Source organism: Daphnia magna, linkage group LG3, assembly GCF_020631705.1.
Source record: "Daphnia magna isolate NIES linkage group LG3, ASM2063170v1.1, whole genome shotgun sequence".
Classification (NCBI taxonomy): domain Eukaryota; kingdom Metazoa; phylum Arthropoda; class Branchiopoda; order Diplostraca; family Daphniidae; genus Daphnia; species Daphnia magna.
This window is the reverse complement of record NC_059184.1, coordinates 13,547,981-13,570,191: the sequence shown is the minus strand read 5'-3', so window position 1 is coordinate 13,570,191 and position 22,211 is coordinate 13,547,981. Positions and strand designations below refer to the sequence as shown.

Here is a 22,211-nt window from a genome sequence, read left to right as displayed (position 1 = left end):
TATCACTTTGACATCCTAAATAAAGTTTACTGGTCTGTGCTTCAGAAGTACGACGTAATATAACGTAACGCATCACATTACTTCTAGCTATCCAGCTGCAGAAGTAGTATATACACATCATAGGCTGTGAATAACAGACTAAGATAAATACAAGTCATTTTTGCACAGCCATAGTGTATTTTCAACTTCACAACGGCGTACAAACACTATCTATCGCTCATTCATCGGACTCGGGCGCATTGAAAACAAAGGTTTTGGCGCATTTGCCGCAATATTGGCGATCCTTGTGGGCGGCCATGAAAACACCAGCGCCACATTTCTCGCCGGGGCATTCTCGGCGAAGTCGGTTGATTTTTCCATTTTCATCGACCTAAATGAAAGAAATCTCGTGAACCAGTTATTTTAACCATAAAAAAAATGATACTAATTACCTTGTAGTATTTAAGAACAGCTAACTTGACTTTCTTGTGCTTATGCTTGTTCTTCTTAGGAGTGGTGTAATTCTTCTTCTTGCGCTTCTTGGCACCACCACGAAGGCGGAGCACCAAATGTAAGGTGGATTCCTTTTGGATATTGTAATCGGACAAAGTACGACCATCCTCCAACTGTTTGCCGGCAAAGATCAATCTCTGCTGATCAGGTGGGATACCTAGAAAGAAAATAGGTTTAAAAATTTACTCAGACCAATGACATGTATGCCTTGAAAAACATCAACACCCAAAATATATCTGGATTAATAAGATCACCAAATCAACTACCATACTATATTAAATTTTAAGCCAGGTCTCACCTTCCTTATCCTGAATCTTTGCTTTGACATTTTCGATGGTGTCAGAAGGCTCAACTTCAAGGGTAATGGTTTTACCCGTTAGGGTTTTAACGAAGATCTGCATCCTGGAGTTTTACAACATACACCTCGGCTAAAATAAATAAAAGAATAAAATGATTATGGAAAATATTAAACAATATTAAATACCTAGATTATCTAAATTTTAAGCTAGAACGCAATCTAAACGAAAATTCAAGTGTATTATAATCAGACGAGCAAGATAGCGTTGATACATCCGTCGTTTTCGGGGTTATTTGTCACTTGAGCATATTTGCCCCACACAACTTTACCACCTTGGGTGACAAGCCCAAGTTCAGAAACATTGACCTCAATTATTGTTCCCTTTGTTATGACACCTAGAGATGTGTACATAGGTGAAGAGGGATTCTTTTTCACACCAACAATTGGGAGACAAAAAGTTGCTTTTAACTCAGGATGAGTGACATGAGCCTTTTTGAATCGAAGTGCCATTGGTCGGACAAAACGTTCGTACTTCGGAGGCTTACGAGTGAACCCTTCACCAACAAAGCAAACTTTTGTGACCAGCCTCTTCCAGCCCTTTCTCCTGCTTTTGCCGGTCTTCAAAACTCGAAATACTTCAGCTTCCGATTGGGCACGAACTTTAGGTAGAGGGACATCCCATTTGCCTGCCTTCTCCTTTCGCTTCTGCTTCACCATGGAAGACAGTAATTTTGCTTGAGAGGTATTCTCACGATCCAGCAAGTATGCAGGCATGGCTCCTTCAGGAACTTTCCCTTCATCCTTCTTACGAGTCTTCTTTTCTTCATGTGCCTTGATAGTCCTCTTGAGCTGTACTTTTTCAGAGTAACGTTTCTTCGCAAAGATTTTGCCTTTGATACCAATCAGCTTCTGGGCCATCTTTGATTGTAATTTATGTTCCCTGGCCTTCTTCTTTCGCTGTCGCTCTTGATAATCCATACGGAAGCCATACCGCTTTTGGAACAGCTCAATGTGCTCATTCTGTGGCATGGTGGTGGTAGAGGGAGAACTTTGTGTTTGCGAAACTAAAGCTGGTCAGACAACAGTTTACCCTGAAAATACAGGGGGTAAAACTTCAATTACATGAACTATGCATGTATTAGGGTGCGTTGTCTGACCATCTTGTAATGTGAATGAGCTAAGGTAAAAAGGATGCCCGTCTTATACTAAACCTTTAAAAATGTCAAAATGGCGACAAGCACCACGTTGCTGCCGATGGCCGACAATCGCAATAATAACGCTAATAACTTATCACACAATTAAAAGTAAAAACTAACTCAGCATAATCAACTTAACAACACCATAGTAATGTATGCGATCGAAATAAACAATAAGGAAAAAACATTATACAAAACAAAAACCGAGAACTCACCTGCGGTAGTACACTCCCCACTAACAGCTCGAGACTTGAAAGGATGGAAAATGGAGAATAGAAAGAAGAAGAAGCATTCCGGCAACGTTGCGACTTCCTCCAAAGAAGCAAAGTAAAATTCACGATATAATATTAAAAAATTACATAATAATGTAAACGAAAAAGATAATGAACTATATAGTCCTCAGTAAAATATTATACCTTTTTTGAAGTAGATTCGCTTAATTTTAAATGAATTCTATTTTTTACATCTTTTATGTTTTACCAAAGTCATAGAAGGGATGCCAGATGGCGTAGTGTTTGCCGGTAAATTTGTAAACAACAATTCGCAACTTCGCAAATCAGTAACTCCCTAAGCAATGCGAAGAAACGTCGAGAAAAACTATTTTATGTAGCCATATTTTTAAACAAAAAATAAAAGTAACGAAACAGAACTTCTGCTTGACTTTATTAATAACTATCTTGTTTTAATAAATTATAGCTATGGGAATGACGGAATGAATCTTGTATTTCCGTTTAAAATGTTCGTTTGTTTTATGCAGAAATGGTGAAACTCTTAGCTTTGAGAAACCTGGGACAAAGCCAATCCAGGCGAACGTTTTGGGGATGGCTTAACATGATCACTAACAAGTAGCTATAACATATTATCATTAAAGTGTTAGAAAGTAGTTAACCAGAGTATACATTGTGAATTCTCCATTTGTTGCAGAGTAGATGATTCCAGAATCAAGGAGGTTGGGCCAGATAGAGCTGCAGCTGAATGGTTGCTTCGCTGCGGAGCAGGTGTAAGATGGAAGGATAGGGACTCGATCCTTACAGACTACAACAGTTTGCCTCCTGGAGGTTATAAAAGTTTATTCATTGAAGAAATTGATGCTACAGGCTCGTGTATCATGTCAGTTGGATTTCCCCACCTGAGTATGATTAGATCATGTAAGTAATCTTCAAATTTGTGCTGGAATAATGTTCCTTTAATCCAGGAGGACTTAAGCATGTCAAGAAGCTGATCCTCCATCAATGCAACTATTTGGACAATGAGGCTCTTCCTATGCTTGCTGCAATCAAAGATACATTAGAAGAACTCCAGCTGAGCAGCTGTGGAGACATTGATGATTCAGGAGTTAAATCCTTGTCACATCTCTCTAATTTACGCCATTTGCTTCTTTATGATTTACCAGAAGTTCGTAACAAAGAAGAGTGCGTGCAGTTCTTGCATTCGGCTCTTCCGCTTTGTGATGTCGAATTTCCTTATGCCAGCGTTAGCGAAATTAAAAAAGATTGAACGCTATCATTGGTAGAAAAAGTTAGCGAGTGTTGAACGATTTAGTCTTTATTAGTTTCCGCTCAAAATTAAAACGAGACTCGCGTAACTACATCGATACATTAAACAAGGCAAGGCTACTCGTTTATATAGTGAATAACCTGTTTGTTATATGTTCTGTTCTACACATAAACGTTGAAGAAAATTCGAATATATAGTAGGAGATTAGAGTATAGGCCCTACTTGGGGTAGTAGCTATACGCTCACATCTCAAAGTATCACTAAAATCAGGAAGAAAAAGAGTTGCAATTCGACTTAAGATTAATTTAAATAATTAAAATTCCGAGACGAGGACAAGGGAAAAAAAGTGCCTTAACACATAATGTGAAGAAGGAAAATGTAAAGTATTCGGTTAATCATGGACTACCGTCACGGAACATATCAGGACTAAGCTCGATCACTTGCGGTGGAGGGCGGAACCCTCCTGGAGTGCTTAGAGGCGATTGAGCCGATCTAAGGGCGTAACGACTACGTTGAATAGTCGGAAGTTTTAAAACACCTGGCGACGTTTGTGTAGCAGCAGAGGTCATTTCGACCATTTCTTTATTACCTGAATAAAATATCGAAGAATAACGATAATATTAGTTCAGGTTACAACTTTAAGAGCAGTCAATTAGAAATGGAAATGTTTTTACGTCTAAACACAACGCGTCGTTTATTGTTATCTGGCGTGACGGAGGTTGACGATTCACCGGCAGTGCTGGAATTTACAGATGACGCCATCGAGTCGTCCAAAATGACCGAATCCTGATGTTTGTTCCTTGTGACCTGAGTACGGGGAGACTTTCGAGTACTGGAAGCTTTACCGCCTCCACTTCCATCGCTCTTTTTTCTTCGAGGTTCCTCTTCCGGAGTGCAATCAAGGGTCATGTACAAATCCAGATTTCGTGGCGTAGAGGACGGAAATGGAAAATGACCACCAGATGCTGCACTGTTGGCAGATTCCGTCATTGGACTGCAAATTGGCGTGAAAAAATGGCCACTCTGTTCCATACTTTTACGTACTTCCCTCACGCGAATTACTTCTTCCATTGCGGGTGTTAGAATCGAACTGGAATCGAGATCGATGGGGCTACACGAGCGACTGTCCAGCCTTTTAAAATCAAAGACAAAAGATTGCAAGTCAATCGTATATTTATTACCCGTAAGAAATGTGTCGAAAGACAAAAACATTCATTTATACCTGGCTTGTTTCCTTTTCGAGGGGATGGCTGCAGCGGCAGTCTCCTCCTTGCTACGCATCCGGGCCAAAATGGCAAGCATTGCTGGCGTAGGATTACAAAGTGATGTGTCTAGCTTGGCAGGTGAATCTTTGGGGAGCCCTTTCTTTTCAGTCGATCTCTTTTTGGGAACAACACCCAACATGGTGCCGCTGAGGCTGCTGGAATCTGTCGTATCGCAGTCTGGTGACAAATTCGCCCGTCGAGTAGTCCTACTTAGGAAAAGAAATTATTATCATTTTGTGTTGTAACACTTCATCAAAAGAAGATGACGTTAAATGATAAGATAAGGTAAAATCTACTACCGATTCGTAAGTTTAGGCGAGCAGGGTTCTCGACTCTTTTTAATACTTGTTTTTGCTTTTTGTTTCACAGGGCTATTCTCTGCCTCATCATCCAAAGGTGTTGCAGGAACGGAGCGTTTCTTGGGTGAAATGCGTGCGATACTATTGGGTCTTTTATTCATGTTGGGAAACACGAGAGCCCCATTGTCTGGGAAGCCACCGTCCTTCAAACCTTGACGTAGTAACTGCCTAAACTTGTCATAATTTGGTTTCTCGTCGAATTTCAGCTGTGCCACCATTTCCAAGAATTTTCCCATAACGGCTGTTTTTTTTTAAAAAGGTAAAATTTATCGCAATGGCGAGAAGAAAACCTTGTCATTTTTACCTGGTGCATTTTTTGCTGGAAAGCATGCGTTAATGAGCAACGGAATATCCGACATATATTTATTCTTCTGACTGGCGACGTATTCTGGATCAGTCAGATTACTTTCCCAGGGAAGACGGCCACACATCCATTGCAGCATGTTGTAACCAAGAATTTCAAAATCTCCCCGACGCCCGTTAGCTATCAAGAAAATAGAGAAATCGAATGCAGAGCCAAAGATTATCTATTACTTCTGAAACTTACCTCCGATATGGGCATCACGACTTGTGAATTCTATAGTGCCATTATGGGCTTTTCTCAAGTCAGGTCTGTATTCTTTGTGTACCCCGTCGATAATGTAACGACAGGCGAGACCAAAATCGACGAGCCATACTTGATTCTCACCCCCCTTTCCGAATCCCAATAGCAGGTTGGAACCTTTGATGTCAGCATGAACATATTGTTTGGCATGTATATATTCCAGAACGTCGATGATCCTCATTGCCAGGTTAAGAATGGTGTTTAGAGGGAAATGGCGCTGATTGGCGTCAAATAGTTTTTGAACGTCTGTACCAAAGCGCTGCATCACCATGAAACGATATTTTTCTCCTTTGTATAAATGAGAGCCCGATCCGATAAAACGGGGCATACCCAGAAACTTGAGTTTTCGAGAAGTGATCCACTCATCAACTAATAAAAAGAATACTCTTTAATCAGTAAGGTGTTTTAGAAGAAACTGGATTAGTTAACTTACTCAGATCTGCTTTAGCTACTCTCATGTAAAAATTCATTTCCACAAATAATGGTCCATTGGAATGAGGTTCCTGCATGTGGCATTTAATATGAATTAAGAACACAACAATATGAAGAGACACTACCAAATAACTTACAATTTTTATCACATATTGTGCGTCTGCAGCAGAAACTGGTTTATCAATTTTATCTGACGCTGTCAAAATTCAAAGAACGTTTTCACGTGAAGTTTTCCAGTAACGAATAAAACCTGCAATACCTGCATAAATTTCACCAAAGCCTCCAACTCCTATAGATTTCCCGAGCCTCCATTCCCTTTTCTGAATATCACGAACAATCTCCCCATCCCTGATAGGGTCTGGCAGCTTGTGGATGGGTGCCTTCTTTTTGGCAGCAGGCCGTGCAACTGCAGCTTTTGGGGGCATCTTTGACAATATGTTTCAATGTGGTCATAAGATCCGTTCAACGTATGCAGGACATCCGAATAACTTAAAATTCAGGAAGAAAAACTATTACTGAAGAACAGTAAAAGAGAACAGCAACACTCTTTTTTCTCACACCTAGCAACAGACAATTGACTTTAAAACATTTTTGATACCTTAAAACACTTTTGATACCTTGTTTTTATTTTAACGATAAAACCTTTACATGAATAAAACTACGCTAAAAGTACGGAATTTCTTACTATTGCCAAAGAATTTATCACGTCCGACGGTTATGTTTTTCCCAATTTGAATTACACATCCGCCATTTTGATTGTTTGCCTAGCGGCATTGCCATTGCAGATGTTTTTGCGGTGGCGCTTGTTTTCTCCCCGGGAAAAAGTCTCGACAATTCGACGTTTGTTCTTTTTAAAACATTTTAATAGTCTGCGTCAAACAGCCCAACAAAGTTTACTTTGGAACACAAACTAGGCTAAATTGAATTTTAATTTTTGCATGAAAACTGAAAAGCATGGTGAAGGCGGAAAGAATCGGGTGACATCTCGTGTCGCGCGCGGACTAAAAGCAGACGCACCATTTCTATGTTAATCAGAAGTGCTTTTGCCGAGTAGCGAGGGCTATTAACGTCTTAAACACATTTTGAATATTTGTTATTTATGTTCAGTAAAGTGCATGTGCTGACGCAAAAGTTTTTTTTTTTACTCCACCCAAGGCTTTCAAAACTGTTTTTCATATACAACAATTTATTATCGAAAAGTTTGACGTCAGTTGAGCCAAACGCATCAATGACGGTGAAACTCCATTATCGGCTTTCTTTTTCTCTGTTATGACATTGCTTTCATTAACTCCTTGATAACAAGATGTGCCATACAGGGAGAAATTGTATAATCATAACAATAATGATTAGGTCGGAGTTGATGATTTTTCTCCATGACCAGACGATATCAGGCATTCGAGGCTTATACGTTCGGAAAGGGGAGACTATGACTAATACTCTCTCTCTGGTGGTCATCATAAATCAATCGAATCCAGATGGATCGGAGGCTGCTGACCTCGTGTGAAAAAGGGGCCTGAAAACTACATACAACATTAAGGCTCGAAGATTTGGCCTTTGGGGAAAAGGAACCAATCATTTGCATCCGGAAATGGCGCGTTAAATTTATTCAAAAAATTAATAGAAAAAAGAAAGGAACATAATCATTCACAGCTGGAATAAACGGCAGTCATGTTTTTCTATCCTTTTCGTAGACGTTTGGTTAAACCATTAAAAGAAAAACGGATGTCTGATTTATCTATTTATGCAAGCAACTATATCTACCTCCTACGGTTAGCTGTTCGAGCAGATAGACAACATGCAGACCCAGATGAATAAATCATTCTGGCGTGTACGACTAGTAAAAGAGAGAACTCTGGGAAATCAGAGCGGATGACGCATCGATGGCGTCCGTTACTCATCGACAACGAAGAGCTGCTGCTGACGTCACGTGAGGGGAACATATTACTTGACAGACAGCTGAAGAGTTTTGTTGTGTTGTCGAAGAGGGGGGGGGGGGGATGAACAGTACTGAAAGGACTTCTTGCTGATTAGTCACCTATTGAGGTTTTTTTTTAAAGCCTTGACTACTGCCGGCAATGTGCGTCGTGTTCCATAACAATGGCTTATAGATCTACACACACACACGTGATCGACACACGTCTTTTCTGTACTCCCCTTCTTTTCAGCTTCCGTTTTTCCCGATTACTGAGTCATCATCCATCTTAACGGCTTTTCTCTGACCCTCCCTTTCACAGTCACCGTATATGACACGGTTTCACGCTCCCTAATTCAATTAGTAGACTGAGTCATATGCGTGTAACTTTCTTACATATAGATCAGGTGATGGGCTGAAAGCTTCGGGTTTTTTTTTTTTAAGTCCTCTCCGAAGTAACCCAATCCGTCCGTAGGAAATTTGACTGATTTCCCTTCCCCCTCCTCCATTAGAAATTCTATTCTTACGCCATTTAATACCCGATATTTATAATACCCAAATAATGATGAGGGTTGAGTAGATCCCCATATTTTTTCTTTCCAACATGGCCGCCCTTATCAGTGAAAGAAGCCATTGTTCCAGATTTTCTCTTGTGTTAAAGAGGTCCCCCTCTGCTTTTCGGTTTCGTGTATCTATTATAACACAGAGTATATATAACGGTGTGCACAGTAAACCCAGGGACTTATCACTCGAAAGCACACAGCCGGATGACTCATCCGAACGGTGACAACCGTTCTTTCATCTTTTTTTTTTTTTTTAAAGTTGAAAACTTTTTTTGTTTTCTTTGTTTATATTTTTCACGGATAATACAGACAGATCAATACGGGTCATCACGAAAGGCACACACTGAGAAACAACGCCATTCAAAAGAAACAAAAAGGGAGGGAAAATTCTAAGTTTTGAAGACAACAAAGTTGGCAGAATGAATATCTTAATTTAAAGATTTCCGGGTTTTTGTTTTTTTTTTTTAAATCTAAAACTGTTGTGGTTTTTTGAGAAATTCAGCCGCGTGGACAAACAAAACGGGTAGCTGCATCGACTAGGAACGCATCATAAATTTGACTTGAATACGAAAAAAAAAAAAGGGCGATCGAAAGAGGGAAGAGAAGGACGAACACAAGCAAAAAGAATTAAGAGATATTTACGGGAGATCTTTCCCCCCAATAAACATTTTTCAATAGTAAATAAAGAAACTAAATGATTTTAAATTAAACTTCTGATAAGAAAAAAAAAAAATGATTTAGACACGACAGCTAGATGATTCCATTTCGGAAGGAGATTGGTCACGAGCCGCCCAGCGTGAAGGCGGTAAATGACGTAAGTGACGGCAAGAAGTGACGGGACTAATGTCGCCATTGGTCAAAGAGGAAGTGCTTGATGGTGTCACATCCGACGATGACGAAGACGACAAAGAATTCACTTGTTCGCTAGTGGCAGCCATTGATGGATCGGATCGCAATCCTTGTTCAAATTCCAACAATTGGCCCATAAAATTGAGGTTTGGCGATATGATGGGACGTCGTTGCTTGACCATCGTGTACGCCTCGACCAAACTCAGATGGGCGTGACGCATAAGGTAAGCGATGGCGATGGTCGGTGAACGGGATATGCCAGCGTGACAGTGGATTAAAACCGATCCGCTACCACAACGAGCTGCGTCTGTCAATCAAAAATGAGAAAAAGTAAATAAATAAATAAAACATGTAATTCACAAAAAAGCCTTCGGGCAAGGAAAAGTTCTTTATTTCCCACCAGGATAGAGAGAGGAAAAAAACGAAAAAATTCCCGAGCTATGACACTTATACGAATAGGAAAAAGCCACACGTAAGACCGACGAGATGACTCACGCGAAGGCCGATCGATGCGGGGCCTCGTTTGAGATGCGTCATAGCAAAGAATCGGGTCCCGTTTCACTCACTTCATTCTCAAGGCAGTCAAGCACAAAATGACACTCCCGCCCCATTTTTCTTTATACTTTTCAATACACAAAATAGAGGGAAACTAGAAATTCTACTATGACACGCGCTGATGAAAAACGTGACAACAAAGTCTTGACAAAAAAAGATTTGCCTTAAACAACAAATCCAATTTTCTACGGTTTCATTCGACAACGTGAGTCACGAACTAAGAGCCCCATTTCAAATGTCAACAGATTATGAGTCATTGTGACGTCAAAAGCGTGAAAGAAAAAAGAGAAACCCGACGAGTGGTGCAGTCAGAAAGCGAAACAATAGCGTAACGGTAGACATAAATGATATTCTTACCTATGAATTGATATGCATCGTCGAAATATTGTCGTAAATTTTGCTGGCCGGAATCGGCGGCTGGCAATTGTTTGAATAAAATGCCTCGGGAAACGATGTGCTCATCGCAGGGTAAATCGGCCGTGACGTTGAGCACTCGTGAAATGCCCAGCCTGTCGAGTTTACTCAAATCACAAGCGTCCCTGCCGTTACCCAAGTACAGGAAGGGCAAAATCTGTGTGGTCGGGTGGGAATCCACATCCGGCGACACGGCCATGCTACTACTGGCAGCCGTTGTTGTACAACAGGAAGAAGTTGAAAGAGGAGAACTTGTCGATCCGCCGGAAATGTTCTGATGACTTTCGCAAAGGTGCGGATAACGTCTTTGGAATTCAGAATGTCCACCTGCGAGAGAAAGGAAAGAGGAAAAATAGAATGCTAATTAGTTACCATCACATTAGACCTAGGCTTAGAGGTAAAGAAAAGGAAAAAGAGGTGTGAGTGCGTTTAGGTCTCGTGAGTCATCCATTCCCCACACCCCACTTCCCCTCTCATCGCTCCGGAGTGTGTCATCCGCAGAGAGAACTCAGAATAAACCATCTCCCCTATCCTCACCCTATATAGACACACACACACACACACACACACTCGGACAAAAGACTTTTTCTATCCCCTCCGCATTCTTTCCGTTTATCGAATAGAACGAACCTAACCGTTTTTACTATTATACTAAACTAATAGCAGACGGAAATAAACCTCTTTGACTAAATTTATGGGTTGACATTCTTTCCCTTTCTCTTTGCCAAAAAAGAAGAAAAAAGTAGGGCAAGGTTGAGAATAAGATATTTCGTTTACCGGCTAAAAGTAATGGTTCCTTGTGGTCATCCAGCAAAGCGGAGAGGACAATGTAGAGCGTGCTGGAAGGCGGAAGACGTTCGCAATCGACAGCTCCGTCGTCATAGACGATGACTTCTTTCACGGTCCTGCGACGTAGCAGGTCTTTGCCTTCGGGGCTGGTGGCCAAATCGGCCAATGACACTCGGCCCGTTTGCAGACGCTTACGGTTCCAACGGTCCGAGCAGTTGAGATTAATGGCACCGCGGACGTGCGACGCATTGTAGGCCATAAACGGCCGGCAATCGACGATGACTACCGGTTGGCCGGTTGTTGGCGATGTAGGAGTACTGTTCGACCATTTGATAGCCGCTAACTGGTCGGCCGTGTAGATGCGAGTCCGTTTAGCCATCACGGCTCTTTGCAAGGACGAACTTTCCGAGCTCGGGCTGGACGGTAGACTCACGGAAAGCGGAAGACCGAGACAGCATCGTTTGGCCGGTGACTGTTGCTGTTGTTGCAATAAAACTAAGGGCTGCAGGGGCTGTTCTTCGTCTAATTCGTCCTTGTCGATCGAACAGATCGAGGACGACGTGCTGCATGATGAAACTGATGACTGAGAACTCGAACCCAAAGAGCTACAGGCCTTGCTGTGCTGATGCAAATGAACTTGATTGTGGTGATGCTGCAATTGCATGTAGAGTCTCTTTTGATGCTGACGTTGGTCACTCATTGGCAATTGAAGGTGATGGTCTTGACTGTTGGAGTTGGAAGAGCTAGTGCTGGATGGAGCGGTACTGCCTGGTTCGCTCAGACTCCTGTTGAATGTCAACCTCAAGTGGCTCCGTTCTAAGCGCGTTGTCGGCTCGGGCAACATGGCGTCTAATTGAAGAAATTCAAATTCAAAGAATGAATGAATAAGATACGTAGCACATCCTACTCTATGAATCACATACGCCGGAAGCACACTACTGACATCATCTTCCAACTTCCTGTTCTTGCATAACAAACAAATGGACACATCCTCTTACCTTAGATTTCTCTTTTTTTTTTTCAAACAAAAAATTCCTTTTGTTTTCTGACTAATCAGGGCACGTTGTGCACTTGTGTCAGTTTAACAACACATAAACACCAAAACACACAAAACACAAAAGTCTTGAGAAAATAATGTGATTTATTCTAAGTACAGGTTGATGACGATTCACGTTGTTGTAACCGTACTCGACGGCGTGCTCAATGTGACTGATTCACAACGGCGCGGCGCGGTTCCTTGTCTTTGCGAATGGTTGGTAACAGACGACAGTTGGCCATCTATCGGCCATATGTACCAACATCCCACACGATATGGCCAACGTGTTGTGTAGGTTTGTGTTTATGAACCACACACATATCTGTTTGACAGATGTGCGTATGTGCGGTGATGAGTCAGGCCGTGTGAGCCGGCCACTGCACAAATTGACCAATTGAAGAAAAAAAAAATCGAAAACGGACGAACAGAAACGGACGGTTTTTCTGCTTCCTCTGACCTCGGAATGAAAACCATCTGGTATTGGAGGGGTGTTTTGAAACTTAAAAAAATTGTAATTTATAGGAGATGCCCGCAGGCTAGTTTTTTTTTCTTCCTAGGACAGCTGTATACGTGTATGAGTCACCCCCCACTTCCCCTTTCGGGAGGGACATTCCCCCCTTTTGGGCTTTCTGACGTCACACTGAAACATGTGAGAATAACTACTCTTGAAATAGAAGACGTGTATGCAAGAGGACAGAACTGAAAGTGAAAAAAAGAATTTCCAAGGACACTTACGGTTCATGTCGAACAAGGACGCTCTGCCAAACAATGCGAAACGATTTCATTTTTAAATCGTCCCTTACAACCTGCATCCAATTTCAAATTGGGGAGGATCTGCTTTCGATCTGGGAATTTTCAAAAGCTCTTTTGTTCGCCACGAACAAATTTTCCTGCTTTGCGATTTCCCTTGATAGTTTAGTGAACCACATCCTTGATAACCTTTACTTACTGCTGTATCATGATACACAAAAATATTATGTGAGGAACTCTAATTGAACGGATTTTCCTTCAACTCATTGCCATTTCCGTTTCCAGATTGGAAAAAAAAAGAACTTTTTTTTATTCCAGGCAAAGTCCCTGAGAGTTTAAAAAACGTATAACTGGTTTTTCTTTCGTGCCTTTTGAATGGTTTCCTAATTTTGCTCGCAAGCAGCAAGGAAACCTTGTGATTTACATCAATGACTCGGACTTGATGCAATCTCCTTAAGGGCTGATTTATGCTATTTCCTATTTGTCGTTTTACAGTTAACCGAAACGAACTAACGTCGTTTCATCACTTTTTTTTTTGTCCTTTTGTGATGACTAAAAGAAGTTCTTTGTCTACTGGGAATATCCATTTCAACAGTGATGACTTCTTTCAGTCTCGGTCGAATTGATTTGACTCATCATAATGCTGAAATGAAAATTGTCACAATATACGAAATAATGACGTGTTCATCGTTATCAGTTCGATTACCACGTAAAATCAACAAGTTGCCTCAATGTTTATCTCCGCCCACTTACAAGCCCTCTACAGGAAAACTATTGATGACGTCACAACCTTCAATCTTGTCTTATCGATCCAGATTTCACTGATTATAGATCCAATGGTCGACTAGAAAACAAGACAGCGTATACAAATATGCTATATAACGTCCCAGACGTCCCAAGGCTAAATGTTTATAGACAGAAGAGTCATTGGATTAAATAAGATTGTTAAGTTTGCTTTGTTATTGCAGACGAACTGTCAAACCCCCGGATGTTTTTTTTATCGAATACGTCGTCACAGTCGCAAAATCAGCAACAATCACGAATAAACACAGGGTTCTTTTCCGTTTCGACGTCGTCTGCTTTTTTCGATTAAAATGCAACGTAGACACAGAACAATCAATTTTTTTTTCATCCTATCTTTAGAGGACTCCGACGTTAACATGGAAGATAATGGATAGCCATATGATTGTGTGTATAGAAGAAAAAGAAGAAGGTTACATGATTCGCGTAAATATAATTAATCGATATTTCATTTCATCGAGCTTATTTTTCTCTCCCGTCATCAGGTCCGTGCTAGATGTCTGTTGCAAATCAATTAAGTAGCGAACCAGCGTTGAATTATTAAAAGAAAAAAAAGTAAATTAAAGTGATTTTCCTGGTAATCGTTTCGATGCAGGTCAACACGACTAGTGTGTGTCTGTGGGATAATTGTAGAGAAGACTTTGGATCATAGAATCCATCCGGCGCATAGACGCTAGCACAGAAAATGTAAACTTTAACCTATGTATACAGCAAAGTTTTTAAAGCTATTGCGATTAAATGAAAAAGTTCTACTGAAATTAACCAACAATGAAAAAGGGAATATTAAGACATTAATTCTTATATAGAAGGGCTATTTGCTTATTTTTTTTTGTGCTACATGGAGGTTATTTATCTTTTCTCTTTTTTTTTTCTTTCTTATTTGCCTGCTGGCCGAATTATGGGAATTATTTTTATTATTATTTTTTCTTCACTTAACGCAGTCAATAGTGAATATTTTCTGCCAATGGCACCATGTCGTTTCCCTCTCCTCCTTTTCCTTTTAGTCGAGAAATCCAGTTTTGATGAGTTTCTCTAGGAAGAATTTGACGTCACCCAGCTCGGCGTCTTTAATTCCTAATGAGGCCAATGCCGTCATGTCGCCACTTTGGATGCCAGCGAAAATCGACCGCAAATGTTCCAAGTCGGAACGCATTAGACGCAGTGCGCTCCCGAAATCACCGATGGTTTGCGATTCTATTTTTTGAAAATGTCGGTAATTAGATTACATGCTTGTTTGGATTGAATTGTTATAAGACCTGATAGGGCGATGGCGACACGCTCGACACCTCCTAGCGGAGCGAGCGCGTTCCGGGCTTTAGCACCAAAAAGTTTCTCCAGGAAGTCAGGTCCATGGCTGGTGATTAGAGCTTGTAGGAAGCTGGCCGTTTCTTCGACAGGAGGTCGTTTGGCTTTTATGACAGATTGTTTAGAGAAACAATAAAAAAAATTAATGGAGACATTATTGGTAAAAATGCCATCTAGCGAAGAATATTTCATGAGAACAATTATTATCTGCCATCTAGGAGAGAAAACTAGCTAAAACTAGAAAATGAAACTAGAGCCATCTAGTGGAGAGTAGTTGAAAATATTAAATGACACTATTTGAGATCGAATCGCAATGTTAACAATGGATACTTGATAGTTCTTTTGAAACTTTGCTTTAAATTGTAAAGAGATCGAATGACGTTTGCTACTCATTAAGTAGAAACCCGATTTTTTATTTCAAACATCTCTCCCAATTACTGTAGGTCATACCATCACAACTGAAGTTTCTTTTTCGAAGTAATGATTTGCGCACAAGACGACATGCCCAACCTTTAACTTTTAACTATGCAAAGTCAGCAGACTTTGATCTTGAGTTGAATGAGTTTCGCTTTTCCTTTTGTTTGACGTTCCAAGAAAACCAAATCGATAGAAATATAATTCTTGCTGCTGTACACATCAAGAACTAATTCGATAGCCACCAATTCCCCCAGTTATATACACATATAAAGCCTAACATGTGTACACATTACACTGACATGATAATGATGAAGCTCCTTGTGCAACCAGGACACGAACTACAGTGCCCCCGTCACGTTGAGAAATAAGAAGAAATCAAACTGAAAGACAGAACACATCGCCCACTGTATATCCATAGTACTCTTTGGCCGAAAAAGCCAAAGGCATCGCTTTGCGTGTGTCTGTTTGTGATATATGTCGATGGTCAAGTGCTGCAGTTTCGGTAGCTGAGAAACGTGCTTGGATTGCGATAGTGTAATCTTGTAACGTCTTTTTGTCGACATCTATCAACTCAGACTATAAAATAAATAGTCTCTCTACGTAGAAAGAAAAAACGTGTACTACTAACCTGCAGTACAGAGGCGTAGATCTTCGTCGTATCTAATCGAGTCGGATCGTTTTTCCACATAACATACACAACAAGATGTATGAATTAAGACTCAAAGCAAATAATATTTGTAAGTAACTTTTTAGTTACCCGTCGGGACAGTCGGCAGCTCCGTCGCAAAGATATTGGATAGAAATGCAAGCGCCATCGCCAGGGCATTTGAACGGCTCGTACGGATGACACGGTTCACCTAGAAATACATTTAAACGTCACTATTAAATCTAGGAAAATTCAATCAGAGCGTAAAGAGTGTACACTACGAGCTTTGTTCTTATCAATTAGGAAAACCTGATAAGTATATTATTTCATCAATAGCAAAACTTGTGTAGGAAAGTCCCTTTAAATCTTAACAACTTTGCACGAAAGCAAAACTTGTTCCCTGCAGAGAAAGGATCTCCTTTGATCGCGTAAGAAAGACACCCAAATACGATCCAATACATTTACTGAGTAAAAGCCTTCGATGCAATACAGATGCATTCCGCGAAAGCAATAAAAAGTGAGCTCTTTTTAGCTGTAAAGCTCTAGATTTACTATGTAGAAATCGTTTCGCGAAGATACTTGGAAAAACGAAGAGAATCCCCAATGACAGACGTGTACCGCATTCGTTTCAATTTCCGGTCGATAGCAATCAAACTTCTTTTGATTTAAAGGGCACACCTTGATGTGTTTTTCTTACATGTATTCCATAGAACCTTCTACATGAACCTCATTTTTTTTCTTTGTTAAATTTATTACCCTGTTATAATGTCAGTGTTTTAACTACATTGTAAAACATTGCACACACACACGCGCTCTGTTTAACCAATTGGGTCGTTTCAGGAAAATGTCACGGACAGGAGTTGAAGAACGTCACGCCTTTTTTATGATACGGTTTTAGATCCCGACGAGCCCCCCCCCCCCCACACAAAAGGTGTTGAATTATAACAACCTTTTGACTGACACACGACGTTGTAGAGGAAGGAGGATAGATTAATGCCAGACACAGCGGGGATCAAAAGGCTTTTTCACTATTATCCCTACGTCGTTCAATATACACGAGGTGTGAAACACCAAAAGTTAGGTGAAAATCGCGCAAGAAAATTCATTGAAAATGTCGGCTATGTCTTGCGGACGATTATATTGCAGAACACATGACATGCACAGCTTACAGACATCCCCCTGCTAGTTTTTTTTGTAAATATTTTTACAAAATATTAGCTCCATAGAAAAGCGTTGCGGTCTTGTGTGTTTAGTCGATATTGAATGTCACCATGGCCATAGAAATCATTTATAAAAATGTCAAGAAGCTTTTACGCGACGAAAACAAATTCCCTTAAAAAAAAAAAAAACAGAAATTCTGAAAAGGTGACGAGCGTTTAAACGAATTGAATACCAAATGATTGGATCGCATCAGGTAGCCACGCCCTGCTCACTTCCCCACATATAACAAAGAGATGCAAACGTAATCTTATTGTTTGAAGCGATGTCGATGAAAAACTGAAAAAAAAAAATGTCTCTCGCGGATTTGCATAAATTTCAGAACGTGCGTCAGTTAGATTATCGATCCATTTTCGCTGATTGAATGCTGTATAAACAGGGAGGTCCCTGCATATATTTAGGTTTCAGCATGACTTCTTATTTTTTCAAGAAGGCAAAACATTCGTTTTTCCACATAAAATTATTTCGCATTGAACAATAACAGAAGTGCACTAGAAAATTTATAATAATAATAATTTTAAAAAAATGGTATGCATATCGAAGGGATTTGTTATTAGATATCGTTGCGCAGCATACATAATATTTGATATTGCGAGCTACTCCAATGTTTCCGTCTAGCTAACTCTTTCTATTTCTTAAAAAAAAGGTACATGTGATATTGCGGAGTTACGTTATAATGCCAGCACGCATCGTTATATCCTTAATCATAAATGTGTCAAGTGTGGCGGGAGGTACATAAACAAGAGAAGCGTATAATAATGTTCTCGTATTGCCCCCAACTGCATCATTTATTTTGCGCATTACAAAAAGGATTTTTCTCCTACGAATAGACTTCTTCTGTTTGCTAAATATTTTCAAAACGATGCATTTATCGTGAATGGATGAGGAAAAGGACACGCCCGCGTGACCTTTTTCTTAAGTGCTCAGATTCGTCCAGCACACGCTATGCTGTACATTTCAGTCTAGTCTTCATATCGGCTATAATTTATGATCAATCAAAGGAGAGAGGTCTCTTTTTTGCTTGATTCATCACCTGTTCGTGTTTTAGGACTTTCTGTTTTATTGTTATAACACACTTAGCTTTGAATACATTTTATCTGCAGCTGCTGCGTGACTCCCACGGACGAGACGGACTTCTTTTTTAATTAACGGCATGTTCGAGTATACGGATATGTTCGATCGTAAACTTTTACCCAATAACAGCCACACTCGATGTGCCTTTGCTTTATTATTTTTGCTTGTTTGATGTTTTGAAACGAGCTTGTTGGGCGTGGCTGCTATCTTGTTATAATAGGTCCCTGTCTACCATTCACGCAATACACGTTTCAATATCACGGAGAATGAATAAAGGGGGAAAAAAAATAACATACCAGCTCGTTTGAAGCTTCGGTGTTTTTGATCGAGTAATTTCATCAGGTCGATAGCATCACCACTACCAGCTAACATAGTGGTAATCATGAGTAGAGCCAGCGAGAGACGCAAGGCCAGGTGAGTCCTCGATGATGAAGACGTCGAATCGATCAGGCCCAATTTTACAGCAATCATGTTTCTGCCTTCTTTTGTGTATGTCAGATGTGTATAGCCGGAGACCCGAATAGCTGAGCTGGTGGATAACAAATAAAAATCAATGAGATAATTGGATAAATGTATATATCGTAGCTAATTAAAAAATAAATTGAAGAATAATTAAAATGTCCATGGACAGAAAATGATCTGTCCGACAAACTATTTCAGACTAATTTGATAGATAATGGAATTATAATTCAAACAGGCGATGGATAGCTAAAGAGGAGACTTTTCTGTACTTTCTGAGGAACGATAAAGTTGAAGTTTTGCGGGAATCCTCTATAATGTGAGCCCCATGGGGAAAGTAATAAATGGAGAAGAAAGGTCAAACGTTATGGCGGCTTCTTTGACTCTCTCAAAAATAAAAGGTAAATTGTAAACGAAGAAAAAGAGCATCGAGCAATCGTGAACCGATTTGGAGGGGCAAAAAAATTCCCATGGGTCACATATCTTGCGTACTACCGAACATTTGAAAATTATTCAATATGTACAATCTACTTCCCGTCGAGAAACTGAAAAACAAAATGAATAAAAGAAAGGGGTAAGACAAGAAAGTAAAAGGTCAGGTAAAAAAAAAAAAGAGGATAGTATAATCAGCATACGTAAAATTGCACGCGTCCCTATTGAATTTGCAATAAAATTGGAGAATCCCTTCCTTTAAAAATAACATAAACATTGATACTACGTACCGTGATGAATTCGAAAATGTAGAAAAATTCCAATTTTCAAGAGATTATTTTTCTTTTTAAAAAAATCGGCGGGACTGGCGTTCGGTCAGTACGTGCAGCTACGAATGGAAGAAACCATCGTCTTCGGTTGGTCCTCTCCTTTTATAGACAGGAGCTCACATTTTATTACAAAGTGGTGCAGGTGTAGTGCTGCGCAATGCGCCGGAACTACAAGTCCGCCGCGCCGCCCACTGCCGCACGTCTTTGCTAAAATGATCACAGCCAATTCTATACTGTTTCAACGAATGACGTTTCAGTAGAGAAAAATAAATAAATAAAATAAAATTACTTTTTAAGATTTCATGCGTTGCGCGTGCCCGAGTGCTCACGTCGTCATGGAGAGCAACTTGCATCTATCAAAATTGAAGAGACTGGCAACTGGAGATACATCACGGATCCTCTTGTATTAATCATCATACTGTGATTATGTAAAGACAAATTTCCGTTTTTCTGCTGATGCAATGAGTCTCTAAAAAACCGGAAGTTTGGAAATGATTCAACATTATTTGCTATTAGTTTTGGCATCTTATTCCTTTTTTTTTCTGCAATAGAATAAAGTGCAGAGCAATTTCAGATATACAGAGGGAGAGCATCCAACCGTATCAGATATACCTGGCCCAATGTATAGACTACTTAATGGCCCGTTTCAATTCGGTGACATATGTGGCCGTCTTCGCTACTATATATCGCCTCACCTCCATTCCACATTCTCCTACAGTATATCCGATATCCATTTAGAAGAAGAAGGGGTACTCTCGTGGACCGTTGGCTTGTTCTATGATCCTGGGAGACATCGAATTCCAGTGGCTATAAAGTAAAAAAAAAGAAAAGAAACTGGGACTTTTGCCTCCAGCAAAAGCACTTCCCGAATTTCCAGCACAATCAACGGCTAGCCTGTAATGAAATGATAAAGACGCACATATAGAGGCATAAAGGGAATAATACAGTGAATGATTTACCTATCACAAGATATCAACGTCATTTTCTGCACAAAGTGACACTTGAGCTTTGGCCATCGTCGCTTTTGACCCGTTTTAAGTCATATCATCATTGTCCTATAGAAATAGATAGAGGTTGTATATAGGTAAGGCTGCCTCATGTTACCTTATATATTCCCACTTGACATGGTGGATGTTGCAGACCCATTAGGATCAGTCGGTTGGTGATACGCTGGCGGCTAGATCCCATTATAAGACTTTTTCTTCCTTTTTCCTTGTTTATAAAACATTTCTGTGTATCTTCTCCGACTTCTTTTAACTCGCGCAGTATAGGACGGCACCTATGAAACAGCCAGTTGTAGTGTCGATCGATATTTAGACACGATGATATCTGTAGCAGAGTAGAACCTGATGGAAGAAGAAAAAATCAGTTCAAGAATCAGAAATGTACGAGATCTGTTAAGACAAACATATAAAGAATTTATGAAATGGAAATCCCGGAAAGACTCTTTAAAAATGATGTTCTTTCATCCAAATATAACGGGACCGCAGACTACACAATTGTGATCACGCGTTGGGTGTATCTATTTGTAATAATGTGGCGCATTGTTTTGCTTCGTCCTACTTCTTATTCCGTGTTCCGTAACACGTTTATTATGTAAGCGTAACAGAGGGAAAGAGCCTCTGGCTTTTAGACATCAACTACAGCATAACGAATAATGTATGTGTTATTCTGAAAAACCTCTACACGGAAAATAATTTAAAGAAAATTTAAGGCCGTCTTCTTTGATGCTAGCTTATTCACATTTTGCTATTGCCACTTGGATTATGCAAATAGATACTCCTCGTGAGGATCAATTATACAGTGCCCCCTCTAGGAAATTTGGCTAAAGCTTTCGGTTTTCCGGTAAAAGCTTCTCACGTCGAGGAGATTCAACGAAAGCAAAGGGAATAAAATATCAACAAACACTTTTTTGGAATAAATTCGACTTCATTACCCTACTCCTCAATTACTGGACATTTAAATCATTTCCTGTCTAACAAACTAATTCCTCATTTGTACGCCAATGGGTGTGTAACCGTAGATTACGACGCCCAGGCGTGACAGAAATGGGCGTTTCATCATTTATCAAAAGTTCATTAGTGCAGCAGGTTTACGTATAGATCTAACTTGGCTTTTGGGCTTATGTTTATGCTAGAGGCCTAAGAGGGCAGTCAAAGCTTTTCCTCTTTCTATATAATATATGAAATGACGGCGAGATGATTGTTACGTACCCACGCATAGATTTATCTAATAAACAACTGCTAATGTGCCGTAAAAAGACAGCCTATTTCGTGGAAGTAATTATATTAAAATTTCACTGAAATGCTGTTGCCACTGTTCAATCAATAGCATGTGAAAATGGCCTTACAAATATTGATTTTGTTTAGCCTCTTTGATGTTAGGCTTGTGATCTATTTAGAAGGGAGAGGTTTATACCTGCTCAGGTGTGATATCGTGAAGTCCTTATATCGTGAAAGATGAAGGGCTCCCGGTTTCTAGGATATCGACGGTAACTGCAACAAGAAAAAAAAAATTTA

At 40.0% G+C, this 22,211-nt stretch overlaps 5 protein-coding genes and 2 long non-coding RNA genes across 13 annotated transcripts; 3 read left to right on the top strand and 4 right to left on the bottom strand.

The window, feature by feature from the left end:
- Positions 1-154: 154 nt before the first annotated feature.
- LOC116918247 (ribosome biogenesis protein NSA2 homolog) lies at positions 155-2,239 on the bottom strand. The gene is given in 6 exon segments (XM_045170464.1): positions 155-370; positions 432-649; positions 791-897; positions 953-1,009; positions 1,047-1,881; positions 2,202-2,239. Coding segments are annotated over 5 exon segments (1,308 nt in total). The 5' UTR covers positions 1,820-1,881; positions 2,202-2,239; the 3' UTR covers positions 155-217.
- A 252-nt stretch (positions 2,240-2,491) lies between these two features.
- Positions 2,492-3,489, top strand: LOC116918248 (ATP synthase subunit s, mitochondrial). 2 transcript variants are annotated; one of them, XM_032923922.2, is made up of 4 exons: positions 2,492-2,621; positions 2,744-2,831; positions 2,911-3,119; positions 3,182-3,489. In XM_032923922.2, exons 2-4 carry the CDS (start codon positions 2,746-2,748, stop codon positions 3,481-3,483), a joined length of 597 nt encoding a protein of 198 aa, XP_032779813.1. In that variant the 5' UTR covers positions 2,492-2,621; positions 2,744-2,745; the 3' UTR covers positions 3,484-3,489. The 2 variants fall into 2 exon arrangements, with proteins under 2 accessions (XP_032779813.1, XP_045027457.1); XM_045171522.1 differs by having other exon boundaries at positions 2,528-2,621; positions 2,683-2,831.
- A 21-nt stretch (positions 3,490-3,510) lies between these two features.
- On the bottom strand, positions 3,511-6,969 carry LOC116918246 (serine/threonine-protein kinase VRK1). Of its 5 annotated transcripts, none has more exons than XM_032923917.2 (10): positions 6,829-6,969; positions 6,403-6,631; positions 6,281-6,339; positions 6,145-6,214; positions 5,655-6,080; positions 5,412-5,591; positions 5,048-5,348; positions 4,706-4,957; positions 4,158-4,615; positions 3,511-4,072 (listed from the first exon to the last, which is right to left on the bottom strand). In XM_032923917.2, exons 2-10 carry the CDS (start codon positions 6,566-6,568, stop codon positions 3,879-3,881), a joined length of 2,106 nt encoding a protein of 701 aa, XP_032779808.2. In that variant the 5' UTR covers positions 6,569-6,631; positions 6,829-6,969; the 3' UTR covers positions 3,511-3,878. The 5 variants fall into 5 exon arrangements, with proteins under 5 accessions (XP_032779808.2, XP_032779807.2, XP_032779811.2 ...); XM_032923916.2 differs by having other exon boundaries at positions 4,706-4,954; positions 6,829-6,968; XM_032923920.2 differs by having other exon boundaries at positions 6,403-6,703; positions 6,829-6,926.
- A 206-nt stretch (positions 6,970-7,175) lies between these two features.
- LOC123470767 lies at positions 7,176-7,822 on the top strand. Its single transcript, XR_006644547.1, has 2 exons — positions 7,176-7,377; positions 7,494-7,822. It is a non-coding gene; the product is annotated as an uncharacterized LOC123470767 (long non-coding RNA).
- A 1,264-nt stretch (positions 7,823-9,086) lies between these two features.
- Positions 9,087-12,587, bottom strand: LOC116918243 (dual specificity protein phosphatase 10). The gene is made up of 4 exons (XM_032923912.2): positions 12,224-12,587; positions 11,214-12,074; positions 10,380-10,763; positions 9,087-9,774 (listed from the first exon to the last, which is right to left on the bottom strand). The coding sequence occupies exons 2-4, from the start codon at positions 12,067-12,069 to the stop codon at positions 9,356-9,358; spliced, it is 1,659 nt and encodes a 552-aa protein (XP_032779803.2). The 5' UTR covers positions 12,070-12,074; positions 12,224-12,587; the 3' UTR covers positions 9,087-9,355.
- On the top strand, positions 12,569-14,551 carry LOC123470768. The gene is made up of 2 exons (XR_006644548.1): positions 12,569-12,738; positions 12,819-14,551. It is a non-coding gene; the product is annotated as an uncharacterized LOC123470768 (long non-coding RNA).
- LOC116918245 (IDLSRF-like peptide) lies at positions 14,187-19,904 on the bottom strand. 2 transcript variants are annotated; one of them, XM_045171521.1, is made up of 6 exons: positions 19,654-19,904; positions 18,769-18,996; positions 16,292-16,391; positions 16,163-16,194; positions 15,069-15,221; positions 14,187-15,006 (listed from the first exon to the last, which is right to left on the bottom strand). In XM_045171521.1, the coding sequence occupies exons 2-6, from the start codon at positions 18,941-18,943 to the stop codon at positions 14,813-14,815; spliced, it is 654 nt and encodes a 217-aa protein (XP_045027456.1). In that variant the 5' UTR covers positions 18,944-18,996; positions 19,654-19,904; the 3' UTR covers positions 14,187-14,812. The 2 variants fall into 2 exon arrangements, with proteins under 2 accessions (XP_045027456.1, XP_032779805.1); XM_032923914.2 differs by having other exon boundaries at positions 18,769-19,001; positions 19,654-19,902.
- Positions 19,905-22,211: the final 2,307 nt, after the last annotated feature.